The 21,505-nt window shown below is 40.2% G+C and overlaps 1 protein-coding gene across 15 annotated transcripts in view; it reads left to right on the top strand.

Moving 5' to 3' along the window:
• The window catches only part of nfia (nuclear factor I/A), a 678,190-nt gene that overhangs the window by 401,555 nt on the left and 255,130 nt on the right, over positions 1 to 21,505 (top strand). For 12 of the 15 annotated variants that reach the window (XM_055641840.1, XM_055641848.1, XM_055641844.1 and 9 more), the window contains exon 3: positions 17,907 to 17,969. The exons of the other annotated variants lie outside the window; for them this stretch is intronic. In XM_055641840.1, coding sequence (XP_055497815.1) covers positions 17,907 to 17,969 — 63 coding nt within the window. The remainder of the gene's footprint in view (positions 1 to 17,906; positions 17,970 to 21,505) is intronic. 15 annotated transcript variants of the gene reach the window in all.

The following is a 21,505-nucleotide window of genomic DNA, read 5'->3' as shown; positions in this document are numbered from 1 at the left end:
CCAGGGGTCATAGCCTCAGAATTAATGGACGCTCTCTTAGAAAGGAGTCTAGGATGAACTTCTTTAGTCAGAGGGTAGTTAATCTGTTGTACTCATTGCCACAGTGGGCTGTGGAGGCCAAGTCAGTGGCCTATTTTTTAAGGCAAAGGTAGACAAATTCTTGATTTAAAATGGGTTTTGGGGAGATGGAAGCAATATGGGACTTGGAGGCAGAGATCAGCCATGATTGAATGGTGGAGTAGACTCAATGGTCCGAATGACCAAATTCTGCTCCAATAACTTGTGAACTTGTGACCCACAGTGCAGTATGATCTGACCTTGTGACTCTTGAAAATGTACACATGATGGTTTCAGGAAACTGCGCATGCTTGCTTATGCTGGAATTGTGCTGCCAGTCAAATTAGTTTTGGCAGAGGTGCATAGAAGAATCTGGTGTAACCTTTACCTCCCTTGTGGTTACTGGAAGCAATGTGGCGTGGCATGGCATACTAAAATGTGAAGAGGAGAATATTTGCAAGCAGCAGATCTGCAGATGAATGCAGTTGGCATTTTGTTGTGCACTGTATTTCTTTAATTTTATCTTTCCTTAAATTTTTGGACACAATCCTTTGCCTTTGGACACAACTCTTTTGGCTGCTGCCGTTAAGTAGTTTATTGCAACTTGCATATTGAATAGTTCTGTATGTTCACCTGTATTTCTACTTAGACAGTCATACTCCCTTTCTTGTGTTTTTTTATGATTCATCTGAGATAGTTCTGATGAATCTCATGCATGTGTTTTCTTCAAATCAAGGACATGCTGTCTGAGACCAGTATAGCCCTACTCCAAGAATTAGGCACAAGGGTTTTGGTGCTTTTGGAAATGAGAAAAGCAGCTGTGGAACGCATACCTGTCCCATTACATGATGAGTAACTGCTTCAGAAAGCTTATTTAAGTGATTATTTCATTGAATCTAAAATGGTTTCAACTGAAAAACCTTATGGCTTACTGTGAAAGCACCAAGATTTTAACATCCTTTATTAATTTCAAAGTACCTTCCAAATAACACAGTTTTCTTGAAAACATTCCTTCCCATTTTCATTTAGTTTAATTGCTTAGATGTTTTTGTGAACTTTATAATTTTTTTAAATAAATGGCCTTGGGCTCCTGCAGCAAAATTATGCTGGTACTTAGATGCTCCTCAATTAATAATGCAAGGTTTAACTCACTGTTGTGAGGTCACATAGATAGGATAAGCTGCTTTATACCTGTAATTAAAAGAAGATTCTAAAATCCAATCTTCCCCACCCCCCACCTCTGAGAGGTGCATATGCCACTTTTGTGCACTGCTCCATCTAGCGGGCTGACAAAGAACTGACAAAACTCGCTTATTTTTATCAGTGATCCACCTTGGCAGTTGAACTTGCTATCATCTGGTTGGACAGTAAACAAAAATATTGAATTTTTCCTTCATGCTGTCATAAATGTGAACTGTCTCATATTTACCCATAAGTGGAGCAGGAATGTGCAAAGTCTATCATTGCGACAGCTGTGAATTTGAAATGTACAGTTTCTAAAGAACTTCATTTCATATTTTTTTTACTTTGCATGATTACCTCGATCTCATTCTCTGCTATTAAGCAGATTGTGCCTGTTTACGAAAACAATGTTAACGGTGGCAATTTTAATTTTCTTTATATTTGTACTGTCTGTCAAGCTGATCTAAATGCATTTTAATCCTAACAAAAGGCAAGGAAGGAAAGGCCTTTTGAAAATTAAACTATATTAAATGGAATTACACATCTATACTTGGACAATCTCATGTCATCTGTGCAGACCTTTGCACCCTACAGATGGTTTCTGCATGCATAATGAATTATTTTAATGACACTGGGAGGCTTTCAATGTTCCCTAATTTCCCACATGGTCCATAAATGACCACTGTAATCAGTTGAAGTTAACATGGAGAACATGGAATGTGTGCTTGTTACACAGGATCCAGAGACTGGAAAAGGCCATTGTGGAATGATTTTTTTTTCCCTCAGCATGTGTTCATTATTTATTCCCTGGCATATCCATTTGAATGACAGTGAATTATTGCAGACGTTTGTATGGATAATGCAAAAGATTATCATCTGCTGGAATGAGATACCATCTTGAAGCAACCTTCTTATTCCAAACTGGATGAAAGTTTCTATTGTGTGGCTGTGGCACATTAAATGCATTCTTCAAGCACAGTCTCTGATAAATTAGTCAAGCTAATACTGCAAGTGAATTTAGTGTTGACTTGAAGAGTTGAACTTTGCTGAAAGACAACCGCGAATGTTCTGCAAAGAAAATTACATGCAGCTGAAGGATGCTGCTTTGAAATAATTAGAAGGTATCTTTCACCACCTGAAAGCTACCTCATCTGTTTTGTTTTCTCATTCTCCAGATATCTCCAAGACCATACAGTGCTCCTCAATTTAAACACAAAGGAAGTATGTTTTCTGCCATTCTTACCCTCTGTCAGAGAGATCCAAGTGGACTGATAAACCACTTTGGCTCTTTTCATCCTTATAGATATTGCTGGTATTAATTGTCTATAATTTATTCATTTTGCTGGCAAGGTCTGGAGAAAATGTGGAAACCTGACTTCTAGCAAAGGTACCCTACAATGTTATAGAAGGAAAAATTCCAGGATTTAGATCCAGCAATACCTTTGAACCAACAGTGTACATCAAAATCAACATAAATAGACAATAGGTGCAGGAGTAGGCCATTCGGCCCTTCGAGCCAGCACCGTCATTCAATGTGATCATGGCTGATCATCCCCAATCAGTACCCGGTTCCTGCCTTTTTGGCAGGAACACGACGGAGGCAAACTTGCAGGTAGTAGTGATCCCATGTGCCTACTGCCCTTACCTTTTTTGGGTAGTAACGACTGGATGTTTGAGTGGTGATTTTAGAGTAGCCTCGGTGCCACAAATGGATGGGATACTCTGCAGCCATGGTGCACCACTGGCAGAGGGAACACATATTTAGCATGGTAGATGGAATGTCATTCAAGTGGACTGCTTTTCTGAGATCATATCACACATCTTTTTTTTAATTTTATTTTTATTAGAAGTACAGTAAATTACAATAATACACATCAGATATATCTTATTACATTTGTTGTACCACTTTGTTTTTCGAGCTTTAAAAAATATAGAAATAAAAGAAATAAGGAAAGTGAGCAAGAATCGTGAAGGTGCAGGAAAGTGTTGGGAAAAGAAAGCCCCTTAGGGAGGAAGTTAGAGAAGGAAGTAAAGAAAGGAAACAAGCCCCTAGAAAGAAAAGAAAAAAAAGGAAAAACAATCGCTGTATAGTAACACAAAACTCACAAAAAAGGATATAGCAACCATGTTTTTTTTTTTTTTAATTTATTTTATACCCCCCGTTACCAGATCCTGGTACCATTTATATTTTAAATTACTATTGCACCTTATGCTTGTAATAGTTCCATAAATGCAGACCACGTCTTTTGGAAGTGGTCTGCTTTGCCTGCTAGGAGGAATCTCATCTCTTCCAAGTGTAGTGTTTCGAACATGTTTGAAATTCACATTTTTATTGTTGGTATTGGAGCATTTTTCCAAAATTTGAGTATAAGTTTTTTTCCCATTATTAGCCCGTAATTAAGTAATATCACACATCTTAACAGTTGTCTGAGCAGGTAAGTGAAGAGCAATTTATCCCAGATCTAACTTGTACCTGTGAGGAGATGAGTTATTCACCGGCAGATATATCGCCTATGTCCTGCTTTTATAGACAAGGTATTTCTATGGCTCGTCTGCTTAAGTTTCTGATCAGTGGTGATCCTAGGATATTGGGGCATCCCATGTTGGAAATGTCCAAGGTAGCTGATTAAACTTGCCCTTATTGGAGAAGGTCTTTACTGAGCTCTTTTGTGGTGGATATGTTTCTTTCCACATCAGCTCATGCCTGGATGTTGGTTAGGTCTTGCTGCATGGATTGCTAAGGAGTTGTGAAAATTGTGCAATCATCAACAAACATCCCCACATTTAACCGTAAAAGTCATTGATGAACTAGCTGGTTGGACCTAGGACATTGTCCTGAGGAACTCTTGTACTGATATTTTGGGGCTGGGTTGATACCATACTTGGTCAAATTCCACCTGGGTGTCAAGGTCCGTCACTTTCAGCAAGCTTTTGAATTTAAGTCTGGTTGCACTTAAACAGTCCTGTGATCTGGAGTTGGGTGTTCCAGTCGAAATCCAGGCTGGCATTGATGCATCTCTTGCCCGCAAGTCAGTATGCAACCAGGCATCGTAATGAGGTTGTGAGTAAAATTCTGTGGCATGGCTAGTATGTGGAATACCTCTCACTTTGCACAGTTAATTAGGCCTGGTGCTGATTCGCTGAGCCCAAGTCCAATGCCTATGTCAATGACAGCCACTCAATCCATTTTATTCTTTCTCACACTATCACAAGTTGATTATAAGGAGAGTATGTTGTCACATATAAACCAGACCATGCAAGGATATGTAGATTTACATTCCTGTTGGGCATTAGTGCGGCATATCGGCTTTTATGATAATCCAGCCGCTTCTATAGCCATGAGTACTAAGACTAGTGGCAGCAAATAGTGAAGGATATAAATAATGGGAGTCAAACCCTTCGGACCAGAATGCTCATGAGAGGTCAGAGGTGGGAGTTGCTATTTATTATTTTCCATAAGTGTCTTTTCCTGTCACCTCCACAAGTAACCTCAGACACTTCTCTGTTCTATGCACCCAATATCACTAACATCATAAAATTGCAGTTACTTACAATCTCAAGGTCCCTGCATCCTACAAACATACTATTTTTGCAAGCTTCTGAACCTCACTTCATCTATTTTGTGCACACAGCATGCTATTAATCTTTGATAGTCACATTATCCACATAGGTCCCTTCTTTCCTTTCTCTTTCAGACAAAGTGGAATGCAATCATGCACAGCAGAAGTAACTGGAGGAGGGGCAAGCACATCTGCAAGGTGTAACTTATGTGGTTGACAGGGTGTTGCCCATTATTGGGACAACTGTTGCTGAGGTCATGGTGATTGGCCATTGTGCTATGATATCCTCATAGCTAACTTACAGCTTGGCAGTTTAGTTTAGAGATAGAGCACGGAAACAGGCCCTTCGGCCCACAGAGTCCGCACTGACCAGCAATCCCTGCACATTAACATTACCCTACACACACTTGGGACAATTTACTTATACAAAGCCAATTAACCTAAAAAACTGTATGTCTTTGGAGTGTGGGAAGAAGCCAAACATCTCGAAGAAAACCCACTTGGTCTCCGTACAGACAGCACCCGTAGTCGTGATCGAACCCGGGTCTCTGGTACTGCAAGCGCTGCAAGGCAGCAACTCTACTGCTGCACCACCACGCAGTCCACCATGCCGGCACTTCTTCTATCTCACCTCCCCCACCACTGTCCTTCACCCCTCTTCCAGCAAAGGGGAATATAATGCCATTAGCTTCTTTTGAACAGGGAAACCACATGAGCTCATTTCATTAATTGGAGAAAAAACTGTGAAAGATAGTGTAATACAGATCATTGCCACAGGCATCCTGATAGCTGTGGGCATCGATATTCGTCCCCTGCTCTCAAGTGCATTGACGGCTGCAGCAGATCTCAAGTTGAGAAAACATGCCTTTAAATATGACCTGCAACACGAGGCAATACTTGCTGTGATTCACCTGGGAGTTTTGCACCCTGAACATTCTGAGCAGACGTGTTTTCCGGCTCTTCGTCCCTACCACTGCCTAGTGTCTCCACTACCATTTGTCATATTCTGCATATCTTCCGCATATTCTGCAAGTTAATTTTGTGTGCAGAGGGGGAAAGACAAAGAGAGGTTGAAAATACAGGTTTATCAAAAAGGTAAAATATTAACCTATCATTTCTCTTTTCAATGCTCTTGAAGCCTCTATTATCCTTCAGATTATTGTTTATGACCAGGTAACCGATAGGTTATTGCAAAACAATCGTACATTTTTTGCAGAAGATATTTTTCGCTAGTCATCATTATTTAGCAAAATGTGGTAGTTTAGATGAAGAATCTATGGTTTGACTTTTCAGGAAAAATGATCTAAAACCAAAATTTGTATCAAGATATGTGAATTTCCAAACCTTTGTAACATGGAAAAAATGATGAATGGCAAGGGGCACTGAAATCTGTTGACAAAACAATTGATTGTAAATTTGAAGGATTTATTTTCCTGGATCACTATATGAAGCAGAAATTTCACAAGTTTGGTCTTGATGCAATTCACAGAGAAATTCCATAATCATGTCAGCCAGCCAAAATTCTATTGTAATAAATCATGTACAGCAGGGATTATTTCATATGATAATTAAAAATAATCACATCTGCAGTTATGTAGGCTTTAAGCTATGGAACATGTGTTAAATGCAATTTGTTCGGAAAGGAATAATCTATGCATGGTGTCTTTTTATGTACATTATAAGAACTATTCAAAATAAAATCTGATAATTTTTGAATATTCATATTTCTTTTTTACCTTGTACTATGCAACTAGTTGTCCTGTGGCCATTCCATCTTTAGTTTATTTAACAGAGAATAATGCCCATCTAAAAGTCCATTTAAAGCACAGTGTGAGCATTCCTGTATACTGTTTTTAACTCGTTCACACAGCAACTTAGTTATTGAACTGCAAACACAAATAAAACATTTACAACTATCAGAGAGAAAAGGTAAGCAATTAATACTCTCATTTAATTTTTTTGATTTTCACTTGAGTCCATGGTAATGTTTCTGTTTTTTTTTGGAATATGCTGTAGTAATTGTAGGCAAGGTTAATCATTTGGAAATTGACGGCGTTGATGATGTTGAAATATATGCAGCTATAATGCTAACCCTAATCCTATGTCGTTCTGCCTACATTACTGTTCATCCACCAAGCATCATACCAAATTTAATTCTTGATTATTGACATATTTATGGATAAGTTGTGCATTCCGAAGGTATACATTTCTTTGCCTACACGATTACCTGTAAAAGTGTAATGCATTTAAAATCTTTTGCAGAAGTGCTGCCCCCATCCTAATTAAGGTATATATTGCGAAATTCATATTCGCAATGCAGTTCTAAACTTGATTGTACTTTGTTTCTGTGTTTGTAAATAAGGCTGTCAACCATTAGCATGCATTACACTGACGAAGGGATTGTGACAAATGAGAACTGTCCTATATCCAAGATCACTGTGATATTATGCGATTTTAGTCCTCCTTCCTTTCTTTCTGTGAAGGTTATTGCCAACTAAGCTACACCAATATGTGGCATTCCCTGATACTGCGCCGTGGCCATTCTTCATCTGGGTGAGTGTAAAGGGGTTGTCCCACTGCGGTGACGTAATTGGCGAATTTAGAAGAGTAATGAACGTGATCATGTTTAAGTAGAAAAGTTTGTTGAATTTTTTGATGACTTCTCAGTTGTTTGAATGAGTAGAGGCAGAATTCTGTTTTTATTTTGGTGAGATTAAATGACTCGGGTCCTTACCTGAGTTCTGAGTTGACTGAGCCCTCTTATGTATTGCCAACTTATCTACTTCTTGGGGTACACCAGAATGAGCTGGTTATTTTTTAGGTGACCAGCCGACAAAGGATTTTATTTGCAGGCCAGTTTGCTTACCCTTCAGGATATACGCATCCTTCCACCATTTTGATCAAATATTTGCCAATATCAATGCAAACTAATTGCTATGCTGTGACAATACAACCCATACATTTACTTTGGAGGATTTTCCTTCCATTTCTACTCCCTTCACTCCAAAGATCCTAACCTGCTGCAGTGTAGTCCCATTGCAATCCACTAAGTTAACGAATTGGTCAAGCATCATGTGCAAACTTGCCCAGCAAGAATCGGCCAGCTGTCTGACAGTGGGAGATATCACAGCTGAGTTTTGTTTTTCCAAATTCTTTTCGACAGGGGTCACATGATATAATTCAAGAGCTGGTATGCCCTTTCCCCAGGGGCACTGACACCTAACAGTACCCTGAGCTGAAATCTAAGAGATTGTAACAAAAAACATTGAAGACAAAACCCATTTGTCCAGCATAGTTACCTGGCCATAAGAATTTTATATAAACAAAACATGAAACATTTCTGAATGTTACATGCCAAGCTTTAGTCCAAGGAAGATATTATTGATTTTAAATTGGGCTATGAAAATGTCAATTATACAACCAAATCCACCTCACATTCATTACGTTGCTTGCTTAAGAATTACAAACACTTTTTTGAGTCTTTAACTTGTGCGTTTCATTGTGCCTGAATTTCAGGTCTGTTTCTTTTCTGCCCTTGCTGCAGCAAGTAAATCTCTAAATATTTTAAAGTCTGTCCCCTGCAGAGGCCCTACTTCCTTTTTACAGTATCAGGGGTGGGGGGTTGGAGGTAATCAGGAGCAAAACAAAATAGAAGAGCCCTTACGTTAAAAATGCAGGGGAATTTGCACAAAATTAGTATTTGGTAATGAAGATACCAGTATAGTTAACATTTCACTGTGTGGTTTTGGTGTTATCCATTTTATGGTGACATCATTCCAACCATATTTGCTGACAAATCAGAGTTCAAGCTGGGTATATTTAGACTCAGTTTATTACATTTAGGTTTGTACAATTTACCCCTTTTATTTGTATTAACCTTCACCCCCAAGGAAGACTTCATTATCCAGGGAGGCCTGTAAGGTTTCTGTTTTCTGTTGTATTTTACTTCCCTGTGAGACCTGCAGCATCAGCTTACTGTAGGAACCAATGCCATTGTCTTGTCTTTGTCGAAAGGTCAAAACTGAATAAAAAGCACAATATCCACCATCAGAGTACAAAGAAAGTATTGACTTTCCTAATCCAGTTTCGCTGAAGGGTGAGAGAATTAAATTAGTTATCTGGGTGAAGAAATCGAGAGCCTATGAGAAAAGATAAGGAGGCAGTTGTGTTTTCTCTGGGAGCTTTCGGCCCAAGATGCGCAGGTGTGTCACCCGATCCATGACTTGCATCGATCGAGCTGTGCAAATGCATATTTAATTAGTGCAGGGACTTGGAATGCATTATGGACCTGAAGTTCGCATTGAACGGACTGTCAGGCTTTGTGAATGTTCTCCCCTGGTTCGTTGTTCAAGGCGCTTCTGTACTGTGTCTGAGCAGCTAAAAGTTTCTTTGTTTTTAGCTGCTGATGCGTAGCGCACTGCTGAGGGGAATACAAACAAGTAAAGTCTTAAAGTGTTTATTTTTGTCTGGAAATACGGCTGAGGCAACACGATGAGAGACGAGGGACGTGAGGCTGATGCCGAATAATGATGAGATTCTCATTTGAATTAATGTATTTTCACTATTGCACAAAATTACATTCACAAAAAAAGTCTATAGCCTATCATTATTCTATTTTCAATTTTACATTTCTAACATTTTAACCCTTAAATATCCCATGGATTTCTCCCAAGATTAACAGTGTGATTCTCATTTCTTCCACTTGTCTGGTGGTCTGACTATAACTTTTGTCTGGAGAAACTGAAAGATAAATGCCCTAGAAAATAGTTTTTGTTGACCGATAAAATCAGAAGTTTGAAAAGGATCACGGCAGTGCATTATGAGTACTCGAGGTTGGCAAACAGCATCATCTCTGTGTTATGCAAAAATAATGACGTAGTTAGGGTCACAAAATATTCGTTTTGCAAACAGATTCTATTTCATGATAAATGCTGCATCATGTTTCACGCAGTTTCTTGTGTGCTGTTACTAGTTGTACAAATTCTGACAAAGAAAGCTGGTGGGATATTTCAATTCATGCATTTTTTTCACAATGATATATTTGCATAGTATGTCTGGAGTAAAATTTAAATATTAAATATGTTTTTATGGAACATTTTATACAACTGGGTGTTGAGTTGGATCTCATGCGTTAAAGTGGGGGTTTGAGACCAGAACAATTTTAATCAAACCTGTTTTAACAATTTTTTATGGACAGCTCTATTAATCTAATTCTGTCAACTTGCAGGCAAACATTCTTTAAAGGTACTGATTCCCAAACACTTTCTGTGTCCATTGATATCCTAGTCGAATCTAGCATAACCACTATGAAAATGAGCTAACCAAGCACGGCAGCAAATATTCAGTTTTAATCCCGAGTCTTCGGGTTAATATTGCAAACTGTATGTGTATTAGCTGCTAAAGCAGTGAGAAAAAAATCAATGAAGATATTGTTTTGGATATGATTTCAGATGGTTGGAAATAATTATTTGGATCATGTTAACAGAGCTGCTATTTAAGTACACTTTATCCATCATTGGTCATTCCACGACTTTTTTTAAACCACAAAGCTAATTGCAAGTGGTTTCAAATTCCCTCAAAGGTTAAGCTTCCCCCAGCTACAACTACAAATTTTGATATGATCAGATGTTGAAATTCTAACCACAAATGATTCAGTATTTGTAAGGTGCTAATTTACAGTATAAGTGTTATTAGAAAGTGTGCATTAGATCATGCATCTCATCCTAGATCATATTTCATCATTTTATGATTTTTTGGGCAGTCTGAAGCTGAGGTGAAGCAAGGCTCTATCACTGAACTTGTAGTGCACCTCACGACCAACATATTCCCCATTGGAGTAATGTTGCTAGTCAGCTAGTCTTTGTGCCTCCACCCCAGAACCAAGATCACTTCAGCTTCAATTGTTGAACTACAGCACACAGACAACACTCGCACATGTACATACTGTGAGGTTGAACCCCAAGTCTTAGTGATTCCTTCACTAAAGCATACAAGTGGTTGGACCTTACACTGGACATCCAGGAGATTTGCCATCAAGTTCTCTGATGTTGCCAGAACTCAAGGACCTGAGCTATAGGAAGAGTATGATCAGGCTAAGACTCTATTTCTTGGAGCACAGGAGAATGAGGGGTGATCTTATAGAGGAGAACAAAATCACGAGAGGAATAGATTTGGTAAATGTACAGAGCATTTTGCCAGAGCAGGGGAATTGAGAATCAGAGGTTTAAGGTGAGAGAGGAAAGATTTTATAGGAACCTGCAGGGAAACTTTTTTACACAAAGGATGGGGGTGTATGGAACGTGCTGCCAGAGGAGGTAGTTGAGGCAGGTACTATCACAACGTTTAAAAAATATTTAGACAGGTGCATGGATAGGACAAGTTTAAAGGGATTTGGGCAAACATAGGCAGATGGGACTAGTGTAGATGGGACATGTCGGTGTGGGCAAGAAGGACCTGTTTCCACGCTCTATGGTTCTAAATTGCTCAATGGATCAAAGGAAATGCTTCAAGGTCATTCTCAAAGTCTCTTTGGAAGAGTAACTTTCCCACCTATTCACGAGAATATCCAACCCATGACCAATTAACATCAAGCGGAGCTCCCTAAAACTCAGGCAAGACCGTGAGGAAGCCACAGTAAAGGAATAGACGAAGTGCAGAAACTCGCAAAGAATGTGCCCGCACGCCCCAGCTAGCACCACCTGTGCAGAGTCTGCAGATACACATTGGACTCTCCAAATCAGAGCGTGCACAACTGGCATGGGACCATGTCACCCAGAAACTCGATGGACGGCCAAAGAAGAAGAAAGATAACCTCATAGACACAATTGGATTGAAAGGAATAGCATAGATGTGGCTTTACAGTATACAAGTGTTATGATAGAAAGAGGAAGGGCATTTAGGTGAGGAGTACACATAACTAGACTGGGTTAGCTAGAATGCTGAGTCTTTCCATACAGAGCAGATGTCAGCCAGGAAATTACTTAACACTTTTCCTGTTTAATTTGACGTGCTCTACAAAGCTGGTTTGTCAGAGTGCTACTCTTTTTGTTTATTTAACCTCCAACCAGGCGGAGTCAGCACAGCTAGTTCAGTCTTGTACGATTCTGAAGAGTTGCTTGCTTGAGAGAAACCCCAGTTACGAGTGAAGTCACTTCCAGGGCCAACTCCCCCACTGGTGCACTATTTATTTGCAGAATGACCAGATTTACAATCCAATCTACACTGAATATTTTTTTTTAATGTTTAATTTTAACTACATACAGCCCAACACTGATATTTTTAATTATGTTTCAAGATTTCAAGATACATATGATGCCGCTTCTCACGCACCACCCTTGCTACTCCACTAATTTCATCCCTCAATGACCTATCATTCCCCCACTGTTCTGTTCACATCCCTCACACTCGCTCCTCATTTCCCTCACTGCCACACTCCTTTCTTCCTCCTCAGCCACCCTCTTCTCACTCTCCCCTCACTGCTCCACTCACCCCCTCCTTGTAGCCCCATCACCTCGCACGCTTGTTCACGCTTGTTCACGCACCTCTCACTACTCACCTCATGCCATTCTCCTCATTCACCTCTCTCCATTCACTTTAATTTTGTTCACTCCCCCCTCATTCTTCCAATCGCTCCTCATCGGTCCTCCACACACAGGCAAGTGCTGCCTCCACTCATTCCCTCCCTGCTCTCCCTCCTAAATGGTGATAATGTTCAGCAGGTCAGACAGCATGTGTGGGCAAAGATGCAGAGTTAACATTTCAGGTCATTGACCTTGCATCAGATGTGAAAGGTCTTCAACCCAAAATGAACACTGTTTTGAACTCCAAACTTGTGTACAAGTGAGCATTTGAGATACCAGTAGGCTGGATTTGGCATCTGTGGTGGAGCTGCAGGCATCTTCTGCCAAGTGGGGACTCGGTTTGCTGCAATATCGGAATGGTTGTGCTAAGTGGCCTGGTTTAACAATACGGTGCTCGTGATTTTGGCTGACGTCTCTAATTAGATGTACTGCTGGGTGGCAGCATTTCTGACAAGGATACGAATGTTTCTCAGGAATGGATCACTGTGGTAACCTGGAGGTGACCTAAACTTTTGGTTTAAAGCTAGCGGTTCACAGCTTGCTCTCAGGGCAGCTATTTCTCACTTCCTTAAGTCAGGAAGTCGGTTGCCTTTCCTGCCTGTTCACCCTCTGTAACCACTGTGTTTCATACCGTTGGCTTTATTTGGAGGCCTGTCAAGTTCATGTTTAGGTGCCGGTCTCCAAAAGGAGTAAAGTCTAGGAGGAAGGCTGTGACAAGGGAGTAATTTAAAGAGTTTTACAACCCATTGTGTCTGTACCAACGTTTTAAAGGAGCACTTTGAAATTGTAATTTTGCTGGTGTGTGAGCCATACTCTCCACCAGTATCCTACATGATACACTAGAGCAAACTGGATCCAACTGTATTGTGGTCCAATTAAACAATGATAAACCCATGTCCTCCAGTACTGTATCTCATGTAATGTGTTGGCAGATCTGTGCTGATCAACACTGGTGCTATGCCGCTAATACTATATCTGGGTTATAATGAGACCCTTGCCAACCAGTACTGCAGCTCAGTGTTATACAATGACAGAACTAATACTACCAGCTCTACTTGATTATTATAAAATAAGAGACCTTTGCTGACTAGCACTGCCACACAGGTTTGTGCCTATTGGTACTGATATCCAATGTTGCAAAGTAAGAAACCTTTGCCCATCAGAACAGAATATTATATATCTTTGCTCGCCAGTACTGTACCTGAATGTTATAGACCTGTGCCTACAAGAACTGTACCTTTATTACTCCTGGGGCAGTACATCCAGAAGCTGGATGGAGTGGAAGTGGACCCTGTATGTGCAGGAAGATTGGGCAGACCAAAACTGGGCTGAATGTGTTACAGAGAAGTTTGTTGTACAGCACTCTCCGGGACAAATATTGCATTTTCAAATCATAATAATTCATAAAAATAATTAATTTTATTATTTTAAAACGTATGTGTATCATACGCACATGCAGATCTTAGCGCATGGCAATCAATGGCAGTATTCTGAGATTGTGGATGTTTATGGAAATGTATTAATCATGCTCCAAATGGCGTCGCAGTTCTCAAGCCTAATGCTTCAAAGCATTTTCAGGAAATTAATTATTTTATTTTTGAAATTAATTTTCTGTTGTATTTACAAACATGATCAGCCTAGTTCCTGAAGCGTGCTTGAAATATCGTTCAGCAAGATATCTGTTGATTCCTTGATGCTTTGTCTCTGACAACACAGCCGTACCTTTGGAGTCGGTGAGAGAACTGTACTCCAGCTCCAACTTAAGCGTTGATAGTACTTATTCAGCACTTTCCTATTGTGTGAAGATAAATATCCAAACACTGCCAGCTCGTATGCCGATGATCTGATGCAGTGACTGGTTTTAACTCTCCTGCAGAAACCAGGGTTGCATTCCTCTGAATCTCACAATGAAGCTTTGAGCTTTGTTTAGCCTCAGCACTGAATTACATCCAGAACCTCCACACTTAACATAAGCAAGCACAAGATATAAAAACATGAGCTGTCAAATAATGCCTTGGGTGCCTCTGTTATTCTTGCTGAACTTGTTTCTATCTGTCCTGCGTACACGGAGTTCCACAAACTCACAGCTTACCGATTTTCAGATTGGAAAAACGTCTCAGGCAGCATTATTGATGATGAAATGCTCGTTTCCAAACAGCACCATCATACCTGCAACATACGCACAATAGAAGAAAATTATTTCCACTGTACGCCAAAAGTCATTGCGAAGCTATTTCATTTATAACTAGCACAGTTTGTAAAGCCACACAGACTGGAAAATCTCCATACATTGCTGCCAAGGTCACTACAGCGTTAATCTGTAACGCAACTGAATCTTTTCAGGCCACAGGAAAGAAGGTCTTTCAGTTAAGTAAGAATGCAGTTTTTGATGCCATAAGTGATGGACACCTAGTTTTTTTGTTGCTGGTTGGTTGCAGGTTAAGAAGCACACAAGGAGAGTTCACACAAGCTGAGTTCCTGTTGATTCCATTTGTACAACAAAGTTCAGATTATGTTGAATGTGGTAGCTTGTGGGATCATTCCCGATGAAATTTAGAGATGTGAGATGAGTTTTATTTCTGTATGGCAATAGTCATGAAGCAAGTGGCACTTGGATGCCAGGCACTTGCTGTAATAGATGTTGCGTCCACACCTGAACGTCCCATTGTGAAGGAATTGATGAAATGAGTTCACTGTCCCTCTCACAAGAGATTGATAACACCAATGTTCACTCTTTGTGGTCCTTGAGGCTTGCAAGGAATGGACAAAATATTATTGTTGAGCGTCTTCCCATGCTTAATTGTCCACAACAATTCTTGAAGTCCTATAAAAATATTTTGCAGGGAATGTCTAGCTAATGTGACACTGTTAAATGACATCTCAAATGCTGCAAAGATCTGCAGAAGTTCTTCCTCCTCATGTTGATGTTGCGATGATCTTTTGAGCTGATGTAATCACAGAGGATTTTTCAGATTGTAAGAAGCATCCTGAAGTATATTGGGGATGTATGAAGTGGTTTCCTCTCAGCCTTGTTGACTTGTGTGATGAAAACATCTGATGTCACCACTCAAGGTCAATGCTGCTGAACCACATATTTTATTATGATTTGGCTTTTGAAATTGGGAGTCCTAGACCTAAGGCTCACCCTTTAATTTGGAATGTATATCTGTAATTTTATTATAAAATCTTGTTGCATTCTTTGGACCAAGGAATTTAGTGATAATCAATGTTGTCCTACTCTCAGTTGTCTTATTGCTTAACTTTGTGCTTAATTGGAAGGGTGGAAGGCAATATTTCAAAGCTATCAGTGTAGACGAGACTTCACCCTTACAACATCATCATGATGCAAAGCATGACAGACACGAAATACTGGAGTAACTCAGCAGGTCAGGCAGCATCTCTGGACTGGTGATGTTTCGGATCGGGATCCTTCTTCAGGCTGGTTGCAGGAGGGTGAGATAGAAAGCTGGAAAAGAGGAGTGGCAGGACAGGGCATGGCCGGCAATAGATGAATACAGGTGAGGGGGTTTCCTGAAAGGCAGACTATCAGGAAACCCTCTCACCTGTTGGATAAAAATATACGGTTGGACAGTTTCTCAAAGCCGGAGGGTAGGATATTCCAGGGTTTAGACCTGGTGATAATGAAGGACAGCAACGTTTCATCTAGTCAGAATGTTGAGTGGCTCATGCGTACCTACAGGTGGTGAAATCCTCGTGTGCCTGCTGCTGTAGTCATGTTCAGGAGTAATGGGTTTTGGAGATGCTGGTGAAATAGCCGTGGCAATCAATTGACAAGAAGGTTATTGCTTATAGGTTGCCATTTTCCTTGAGACCCACATGCGGAAAGAGAAAACAGATGCCCAGAGGATGGACTCTTCTTCCAGTGTGCTTGGTCTAGTGGGAGGAACCAGTAAATATTCTTGTATTTTAGATATTGACAGTTTTCAAAGACCTGAGATCTGCAATGTTTTAAATAGACCGATGACAGCATTGTTACAAATCCATCAATGATATGGGAGTAGATTCATTATCACTCAATAGGATTGGTTTTTGGAGCTTTTGAATGAATGGGACAATACTTGGGGTTGGAAAATAAGTGAATATTTTTTTTCTAACTTAAGTATGCCTTTACAGGAAATAAAATTACAGCTCGCAGAGTAAACTTTTTCCCTGTAAGTTGCCATGGCATAATTGCCTAGAAATATGAGTCTCGTCAATGAAAAATAAATTGTGAGTAAAAGTCAGAGACTTGCCTTTGTGGTTTGCAAAGTCTGTGATATTTATTCCAGGTTTCTCCAAGTGTCTGCCAAGTAACTGTGAGGGCCATTTCTGTGAGTCTCAAAGGAAAATTTTGGAGCAGGTCCCAGCCTAGTGTTGGGAATCTGTTTCCACATGGTACCCTTCAAGTTATTTTAAACAGTAGCTCTCCTTTGGATCACCTACTCCAACCCCCACATTGCAACTGACCAACAGCTGATGTCCTGAGCTTCAATGTTGATTGTCTGCCTTCACCTCCCCACCACTAATCAGTCACCTGACCAGATTACCCCTTTCCTATCTTCCACCCATCAGGCCAAACCTGACACTGATCACCCTAGTAGACATCTTCTTCCAACCCAGTCACACCACATGATTCCCTACTCACCAATCGCCCAACTCCCAATGTCAACCCAATTAGCAATTACAGGCTCCTACAGACATTCACCTCCAGATGATCCACACTCTGACCCTCCCCACCCATCTCCCTTGGCATTGACACACCAGCTCTCAGCAGCCTGCATTCTCTGCACTGGCCAGATATTACCTCATGTAAAAACACCACAGGAACATTCAATATTTTGGACCTGGCTTGCTATTGATTTTCGAAGTGGCAACCAATGACCAAAATGGTTATCACCATTTGGTGCATTGGCCATTTAATGTGCCTCTACAGACACTAAGGAAATTCTAGGCCAAATTATCATAGAGCTATTGCTTGCCCAGTTGTGCAAAACCAGGCCTCATCTTATCCCTCCCCAGGTCAACAGCTCATCTGAGCTTGTGAACTCACTGAAAAACAAACTACAGATCACACAGCAAATCAGTGCCCCATTGCATTGTGATGCTGTGCATTATTCAACATATGGTTTACATTCAATATGGTTTACAATTGGCAACAACAATAAACATTTCCATATTTTTATTGCCCTTTTGAAAAAATCGTTTATCTTCATTGATGCCATTCTGTGTTGCTCTAATTTGACCTTCTATATCCCGAGATTGGTTTGAATAACCGTTTTTTGAGAAAAATGCTTCAGATCATAGATCACATCACCCCAAATAACCAATAAAAGTAGTCAGTTGCGGCTAGTACAAAAGAAGATAAGCATACAAAGAAGGACAACTTAAAAGAATGTGGCGATAGATAGAGTAGGAATTAATTAGATGCCCCACCCCCGATGTGAAACTAGTGGTGACACAGGGTCTGCTTCTGTGGTGAAGTTTCCATGATCCATTCTAATAGGTCGGCTTATTTTCTGTCTTTCAGATTCAGGTCAGTCTGAAAGCCCTAGCCAGGCAAGTGAGGATATCAAGGAGCAGCCAGAAAATGGTATGTATTAATTTGACATCTAGCAGGATTCACTTTTTTTGGATTCTGCAGAATAGCTGTCCTTTTAAAACTAGCTTATGTTTTCAAAGCATAATGTAATATTTGAGAGGAATTAGATATAAGAATTAAATGCCATTAGGCACTCCGAAGAAAAGACTCGCACAGTAAAGATTATTTATATAATTTTGACATTAGGTCTGTGAAAAAAGCAAAACAACAGTAGTACGTTTAGTGAAGAGTTTCAGCAATGCTGGCTATGGTTGGATTTGGCATAATATGCAAAGTCTTCAAAAACAAAAAAACCTAGAATTTATAGAAACATATGTGAGTTGCTAGTTGCTTCTCCTTCCATTGAGGATTAGATATCTCGCGTACGTGGAAGAGGAGAGTATGCCCAGCTTTGTTTCCATGAAGCATCACTGTCCAGAACACACGGCATCAGTGAACATGACACTGTTTAGGTAAACATGTATTTTACACAGTGGGTACAAATTCAATGGCAGGCAAGCAAATAGGTGCTGTTAAACTAAAGCAGACTATTTTCAATATATAACAGCATTCCACTAAAAACTTGAACCCTTTTCATGTTGAGATTTTTCAGTGAAGCTTTTGATTCTCTGTCTGCAGTCACTGACAAGCTCAGTATGAAAGGGGCAGTGTCTGCACTGGAAACTGATTTGCACTATAATTAGTTATATGCAGTTTCTGTTGATTTGTGTCTGACACTAAAATTGAAAGTAGTGTTCATTATTCCTGATATGTAATTTGGTTTATTTAGTTTTTAATTTTGGTTCAATTGATTATAATACAATGATCTAGATATTCAATCTGCAGCACTACATTCTTGGTCACCACTTGATCATTTCTGCTGAAAATGGATTGCTAGAAGGAATTAGCACTTCTACATTACTCTAGCACACGTAAAGTTGGCATCAGGAGCCAGAGTTAACCGACAAAGAGCAAGGTCATGTTCCTCGCCAACTGACCTGGCTGGTCTACCATTCCTTCACGGTCAGGTCTGACTACCGTAAAGTGCCAGGATATGGTTTGGAGGGGCTGAGGTGTGTAACAAAAATAGGCTGCCATGGAGAGGCAAGGTTAAACAAAAACTGGGACTGTGGGAGCAACACTCCCTCTTAATAACTACTAAGAAACTGGTTATTAAATTTGAGTGCTGCTGCACTTGGGACAGTGCGCCCCATGCCTCACCCATGTCACCTTCTTATGTGTCTGGGTATCCAAGATTGAATAGATCCAAAGGGTCGTAATGAACAAGTCACCCAATAACAGGGTAAAAGTGTAACCAGTCTCACATACTGATGGTCACCTTTGTCTGTAACTAAATTAAGTGGGCACCGAGTGTCGCTCTGTGCTGAGGATCTACATGTTGCTGGTCTTGCAAAGGATAGGCCTGGCCCTGTTGTTGTTCAAAATCCCTTTCAATGGGCCATTGACACACTGTTCATTATTTATGGAAAAGCTACTTCAGCAAAACATCTTTGCCGACATCCATCAGGCAATGGTTAGTATGGAACATCTTGCAAACACTGTGAGACAAAGACACGATGGATCCTGTGGGGTGGTTGGCTGAACAGACTGATCTAGGTATCTTGCAGAATGTTTTATCGGCAGAACTCAACAAGCACCAAGGCATTACTTTCTGTTGGTGAGAGGGACTCTTCCTGGAAGATCCTTTCTGTATAGTCAGAATCTAACTCCCAACAAACACTGCCCTCAGGATAACTGCGACAAGGATGAGATTTGCTTTTGCAGATTTTCTATTTGCAAAGAAGATTTGGAGAAGGATGCAGGGTGCATTATTGCCATTCAATATGAACAGCTGCATGACAGAAGATTTGCAGTTCCGTGCGATGCTGACAGACATCAAGTGCTATTGGAAGATCATCAACTCTTTAGTCTGTCCAAAACCTAATGGTGTTTCAGCAGAATAAGATGTCAGAAAGGGAATCCAACAGATGGACACATTCCAGGTTTCAGGAGTATGAGCTGAAGAACACACTGAAGCTCGTTGCAGCCAACACTGAGGCTTTGTGAGAAAGGACTACAGTCTAGAGTCCTGCCGCTGCTAGGCATTGGGGGCAAAGTCCCTGTAGAAGTATTTTAAATACATGATGTTTGCATCATCCCAGCTGACCATGATTGTCTGTGGTGCTATGTACGCAAGCTATGCTAATGCTACTAATGCATTGAACTTAAAACACTGTGAATGTACTGACTGAACACTACAAATGAAAAGAGAGTCTTGCCCTGAAGTGAGCCATTCTTGGAATCGCTGACAGGGAAGCATTCTCCAGAATCTCAGGTGATCAATTCCATTGCAAATTATTTTCTGAGCAACAAGGCAGGTGGTTGCAAAGATCGTTGCCTCAGATACTTACCCTCCTTGCTACAATGATTCATATGACTTACATCCACTTCCTACCTCACTGTATGCCTCACTGCTACCCTATGGTAATTGTGACTTTAAGGTCCCCTGTCATGGTGGCAGATCGTGATTGATTTTACACCTTTTGCCCAGCCTTGGAATAATGCATGTTTCCATGTGCAGTCAGACAAGTTCTAATGTTAATGATTCTCTCACTTACGATGAGTTGCACTTTGTGTACTTAATTGTGAGCAATTCAGCAAATCAACATCAACTGGACCATCCTGCCAGATCTAGAGAGCTGTCCTGAACTACTATCTATTTCATAGGAGAAACTCAGACTATCTTTGATCAAAATTAACTGGCTTTATCGTGCACTAAACATTATTCACATTATTCCCTTTATCATGTATCTGTACACTGTGTATAGCCCGATTGTAATCATGAATTGTCTCTCCGCTGACTGGTTAGCAAGCAACAACATCTTTTCACTGTATGTCGGTACACGTGACAATAAACTCAATTCATGAAAGGGGCTCTCCACCAGCATCTCAAGGACAAATAAGGATGAACAATAAATGTTGGTCTTGCAGATCCAGATTCCATAACGTTAATTCAAAAGTTCATCAATCCTTTTACTTTCTTTCAGGATAGTGAATGCTGAAAGAAAACATATACTTCTGGTGGTTACTGCAACCCTGTGCAAAACTAGTACAGGTTTGCAGGAAGAGATTATTTTAAAGCATGGAAGAAATTCCAAGCCAAAATGTGTACATCGTATTGTACACAACACCATTCTGATTAGTTGTAAGACGTTTTAAAACTGCGAGTGAAGGATTTGGATGGATTCTGATACAGTTCTATGTAGGCAGTTTCACTTCCAGATATCAATACTATAATTCAGGCAGGCCTCTCCACAGTATAGTTAAAATAAATGTTGCTTGAACAGGAATGTGTGCTCTGGGCAGCTATATTTAGATATCAAGATTTTTGGTGTTCAGTCTGAAAGGTTCCCCACAGGAAATGGGTGGGTTGAGCTATGTTTAATTCTCAGGGGTGTACAGTGCAACAGTTGTGCACATTAGCCTCGTTTAGTGAGCATCTCAGAATAATAACTTCCATCCATAATCACAAATCTATTTTCCAGCTG

The sequence above is a fragment of the Leucoraja erinacea genome, chromosome 10, assembly GCF_028641065.1.
Source record: "Leucoraja erinacea ecotype New England chromosome 10, Leri_hhj_1, whole genome shotgun sequence".
NCBI lineage: Eukaryota > Metazoa > Chordata > Chondrichthyes > Rajiformes > Rajidae > Leucoraja > Leucoraja erinaceus.
The sequence above is the reverse complement of the archived record's forward strand: the minus strand, read 5'-3'. Positions and strand labels throughout refer to the sequence as shown.